The following is a 5,128-nucleotide window of genomic DNA, read 5'->3' as shown; positions in this document are numbered from 1 at the left end:
CTCAAACTCTGTCAGGTTGGATGGAGAGCGTTGTTGCACAGCTATTTTCAGGTCTCTCCAGAGATGTTAGATCGGGTTCAAGTCTGGTCTCTGGCTGGGCCACTCAAGGACATTCAGAGACTTGTCCCGAAGCCACTCCTGCATTGTCTTGGCTGTGTGCTTAGGGTCATTGTCCTGATGGAAAGTAAACCTTCACCCCAATCTCAGGTCCTGAGCGCTCTGGAGCAGGTTTTCATCAAGGATTTCTTTGTACTTTGCTCCTTTCATCTTTCCCTCAATCCTGACCAGTCTCCACAATCCTGACCAGTCTCCAGTCTCCACAAGACCAAGGCCCTTCTCCCCCGATTGCTCAGTTTGGCCGGGCGGCCAGCTCTAGGAAGAGTCTTGGTGGGACCATATATAGACAGGTGTGTGCCTTTCCAAATCATGTCCAATCAATTGAATTTACCACAGGTGGACATCTCAAGGATGATCAATGGAAACAGGATGCACCTGAGCTCAATTTCGAGTCTCATAACAAAGGGTCTGAATACATATGTAAATAAGGTATTTATGTTTTTTTTAAATTATAAATTAGCAAACATTTCAGAAAAACTGTTTTCGCTTTGTCATTATTGGGTATTGTGTGTAGGTCGATGAGAGAAAAAATTATTTAATCCATTTTGGAATTAGGCTGTAAGGTAACAAAATGTGGGAAAGGGGAAGGGGTCTGAATACTTTCCGAATGCACTGTATATACACCAACACATTTAACATTACTGTGGGGTTTGCACAAAGGGATTTACCTCCAATATCATCAGTCATCAGTCATGTGCATATGTCTCAAGAAATTGGCATCATTGTAATATAGGCCTATAGACTATATTTCAGCCTAACCTATAGGCTAAATGTATCCTACATTTTAAAATCCTGTAGTCAAGTATATTGCCCCAACTATGGTTAACCTATTTAGCCTATTCTAAACTATAATACATTTAGCCTAAAATTAGACAAGAAAGGGTCATTGATGATTGAGGATGTTATGAGGTCAAATGACAATATGGAAACACTGTGTCATCTTACAGGTAAAGGAGGTAAAAACAATGGTAGGCTATAACAAGTGCACGGGAACCAAAAACCTTATCATTGAAACGGCCTTGTTGCTGTAGTTGCTAAACTTGCTTTTCAGCTCTGACCTCTAGTGTCGGTGTTACTTCCGTGTTCATACCTTGATACACCTGTGTTATAGGTGCGGTAGATAGTGATACTTAAGCCACCTGCTACGTTCTATTGCTATTACTCTTGTAGACTATTTTACGTATCATGAGCGCGGAGCCAGGATCATGTCATTCAACACCTGGGTGCTCTTTACAGGACGACCGAGACACTGAAGTAGAAGTTACAGAAAGTTTGAGAAACTTGAATATGGATTTACAACAGCCCATTTTCTCCGCGTTGAATGTACTCCGGAATGAAATTCGATCAGCTAAAGAGGACTCCGGGTTGTCTGGAAAGGCTGCGGTGACCTCCTCCGACACAGAATCGGGTATATTCTCCGGTGAATCGGAACTTTGCGTGGAACATGAATCAGACCTGGACTGGTTCTGCTGCTCCGAGCAGAAACTCATATGCTCGCACTGCACCATAGTGGGATCCTGCCAGGGACACACGGTGACAGCCCTGGCCAACAGAGTGACAGCAGTCAGGGTGAGTGCCCCGACTTTTCCTGAAAGGAAATGATCTCTTGTATAGCACTATATTAGAATATACCACCTATAGGCTCAGTAAAACCAACTCATATTTGAGCAGTTACAAGCTGCCGCTTGTGTGTCATATGGGCCTTTGTCACAGTGAATGGGGCTTGGGGCCAGGAGACTGTTGACCTACAGTTAGGAATTAGAATTGACCAGGCAAACTGAGTTTACCTTAGGTCACCTCGGGTACTACAGTGCAAAGGGCCAGCTGGTTTGTGTTAGGAAAGTGTGTGTTCACATGCCTGGTGGGTGTGTAGGGTGTGCCACACTTTTTCGACACCACACTGAGGATTTTCCCCTGTTGATGTCTCATGGAATGTGAGGAGACAGGAATTTCAAGCTGTTGGGAAGATACGGGAAGCCTTTACATAAGTAGTGTCCATATAAGCAGCATAAATTGTCATCAGTGCTCTTCCAAGTTATTATTATTTCAGGATACACAATGACATGTTGGTGATGGCAGTTCGACACTACAGGAATAGGCCTGTCAGGATAGGGCCCCTGCCTTTGAAACTGTACCTGATCAACTCTGTGGTTTTCAAGTCCAACACTGCTCTTCTTCATGCCAGTCACTGTGTTGTCCTGAACAGAACCAGCTGGTTGACGTGTGTGAGAAAATGCAGCTGCAGGCCCGGCGCATCGAGCACTTTATCAACAAGACTCTGACTGCCAAAGAGCGGGCACTGCAGGTGAGCACACCGGCTCTGTGACACACACTCAGTCCCTTATGTGCTCTCACTCCACACAGCCTTGGAATCACAAGCTCTACACACAGATATCTAATGGATTCCATCATATGTCTTTTTGCTGTGACTCTTGCCCCCTATGCCGTGTGTCCATGCAGGTGGAGGCGAGCGGGGCTCGGGAGCGAGTGGTGGCACAGGTCAGTGTGGTGAGGGAGGTGGTGGAGGAGGAGGAGCAGCGGCTGCTAGAAGCCGTGCAGCTGGAGGAGGAGAGGGTGGAGCAGTGCCTCCTCACTCAGAGAGCCCACTGGGGCCAGGCCCTAGCTATGCTCACACAGACACGCACATGCCTGGTGCACACTCTCACAAACACACCGGACATACAGCTGGCGGTGAGTAGGGGAAAGATGATGGGCACAGGGAGGGACAGAGGACGGGAAGTTGGAGAATACAGTGGTGGAAAGAAGAATAATGAATAGGGAGAGGGTCGAACAAGACTGAATGGGATGGTGCAAACAGTGATGACGATGATGATTAACCCTAACCCTAACTTCATGTCCACACCCTGGCTCAACCCTAACCCTAACTTCATGTCCACACCCTGGCTCAACCCTAACCCTAGCAATAAACCCTAGCAATAACCCTGATAATTCTGATGATGATGATGTAATTAAGATTAATTTCATTCTCAGAAATTATTGTTGACTCTGTGTCCTGTGTTTTCAGACCTCTGGCCAAGAAATAGCTGACAGGTAAAGAAATGTTTAATCCATTTTTAGTATTTTTTGCAAGTAGTAAGAATACATAGTTAAATAGTTCACCCACTGAAGCAATCCTGCCGGTGAAGTTGTTCATTAGCCAGATTCACATGAGCTCTCTTGTGTGTGGCGATCAGGGTTGAGGATGCAGAGGGGGTGGGTGAACCCTGTGACACTGACTGGCTCAACCTGAAGGCAGGTTGCAGTGACAGCAAACTCATGAGGGGCCTGTGGGCCAGCGCCATACTGCTGGGGCCAATTGGTAACTAGTACTACTGCTTTTAACCATATCTCCATGATACAGGTCAGGACAACCTTGATTCGTTCAGGGTACAGTTGTTCCAAATAGTTGCAGTTATGCATTGTTGACAGTTGTTCAGACACTATTACTATGTTATTAACAAAGCACAAGTGCTTAATTAAGGATTAATAACAATACATTCTTCTCTTTCCTCGCCCCTTTAGCTTATGGTTCAGCACATCTGACATTTGACGAGCGCACCGTCAGTTCCCTACTGTCCCTTTCAGAAGACCTTTGCACTCTGACCTTCCTGCCTAAGAGGTCACGCCAGTCCCCGCCCTACGACCCGGCACGCTTCGACAGCTGGCCCAATGCGCTGGGCACCCTGTCAATCTCCTCCGGCACCCACAGCTGGGTGATGGATGTGGGTGAAAGCGGGGCCTTCAAGGTGGGGGTATGCTACACCAGTATGGGGCGTAAGGGCTCGGGCAATGACTCCCGCCTGGGCTACAATGGCCAGTCCTGGGTGCTCTCCAAATATGACGGGGACTTCTCCTTCTGTCATGCAGGGAAGAACACACCCCTGCACGTGATCCACAAGCCCAAGAGTCTAGGGCTGCTCCTGGACTGGCCCAGTCAGACCCTGGTATTTTATGACCCAGACTCCAGTGCCGTGTTGCACTCTGTCAGACACGCCTTCAGTGGCCCGCTGCTGCCTGCATTCGCCGTGGCTGACCGTAGTGTCACCATACTGCACTGACCTCCAAAGTAACCGTCTGTAGTGCCATTGATATAGAATTATGGTTGACACTTTCATAAGACATATCTTATGAGTTGATAATATAACATTGTAAGGGCCTATTAATGCTCATAACAAGTAATAATGCATTATACCTGCTGATAAAATCTTACTGAATTACTAATATTTGTACGTAATTCTAATAGAATAGAATACTATCAAAGCTTCACAATGTATTTGAATGTAATCAAATTTCTGTCTGCATTGATGAGGTATGCAGTCAGTTCTCCTTTGTTGAGGAACACATTTCAAATGTATTCTTTGTTTATCTGAAGTACTGCTTCTGTATAGATTTCTGTAGATCAAATTATACAGTAGTCCTAATGTGTTAGTGATTAATTTGTGGTGAAGTCTGTCCCAAAACTTAATTTAAGTTTTAGAAGTATGCTATTTATATTTATTGTACTTTTATGATCTGATAATCATTTTTGATAACTTAAGTGAATGTTTTCTACCTTTTCGAGAGACACCTGTTTGCGGAACTGGTTGATCCAGAAGTTGCTCAGTGTGCTACCTGTCAAATGTATTAAAATATTTTTGATTGTCGTATATGCAATATATGCCTCTATTGAGTGAGTATGAACTCACATCCCGCTTTCCATCCATTCCTCAGTGGAAAGAAAATTTATTAAATCCCCGACGCAATACATACGACACAATCTAAAAGTGTAGTGTTTATTTTCCATCAATGGTGTCAAAAGTATAGCCTTTCTGCTCAATGTGGGTTCAAGCTTTTACCCTCGCATTCACGCTGATTATTCTGGTTCACTTTGGACCAATCTACTGTGGGTGCCAAGTTATGGCAATTAATGATCAATGCCATAATATCACTAGTACTTTTGTTTTGACGGAGGTTCAGAGGGAACCAGGAGAGGGCAGCATAATTGCAATTATATTTATAACTAACCCAAGAT

General features: G+C 44.9%; 1 protein-coding gene across 2 annotated transcripts; it reads left to right on the top strand.

Moving 5' to 3' along the window:
• The first annotated feature begins 1,188 nt into the window (after window positions 1–1,188).
• On the top strand, window positions 1,189–4,763 carry LOC139552264 (B box and SPRY domain-containing protein-like). Of its 2 annotated transcripts, none has more exons than XM_071363810.1 (6): window positions 1,189–1,686; window positions 2,324–2,422; window positions 2,578–2,616; window positions 3,143–3,168; window positions 3,312–3,436; window positions 3,640–4,763. In XM_071363810.1, the coding sequence occupies exons 1-6, from the start codon at window positions 1,303–1,305 to the stop codon at window positions 4,173–4,175; spliced, it is 1,209 nt and encodes a 402-aa protein (XP_071219911.1). In that variant the 5' UTR covers window positions 1,189–1,302; the 3' UTR covers window positions 4,176–4,763. The 2 variants fall into 2 exon arrangements, with proteins under 2 accessions (XP_071219911.1, XP_071219910.1); XM_071363809.1 differs by having other exon boundaries at window positions 2,578–2,808.
• The last annotated feature ends 365 nt before the right edge of the window (window positions 4,764–5,128 follow it).

The sequence above is a fragment of the Salvelinus alpinus genome, chromosome 24 (assembly GCF_045679555.1).
Source record: "Salvelinus alpinus chromosome 24, SLU_Salpinus.1, whole genome shotgun sequence".
NCBI classification, from domain to species: Eukaryota; Metazoa; Chordata; class Actinopteri; order Salmoniformes; family Salmonidae; genus Salvelinus; species Salvelinus alpinus.
This window is presented reverse-complemented; position numbering and strand designations above follow the sequence as displayed.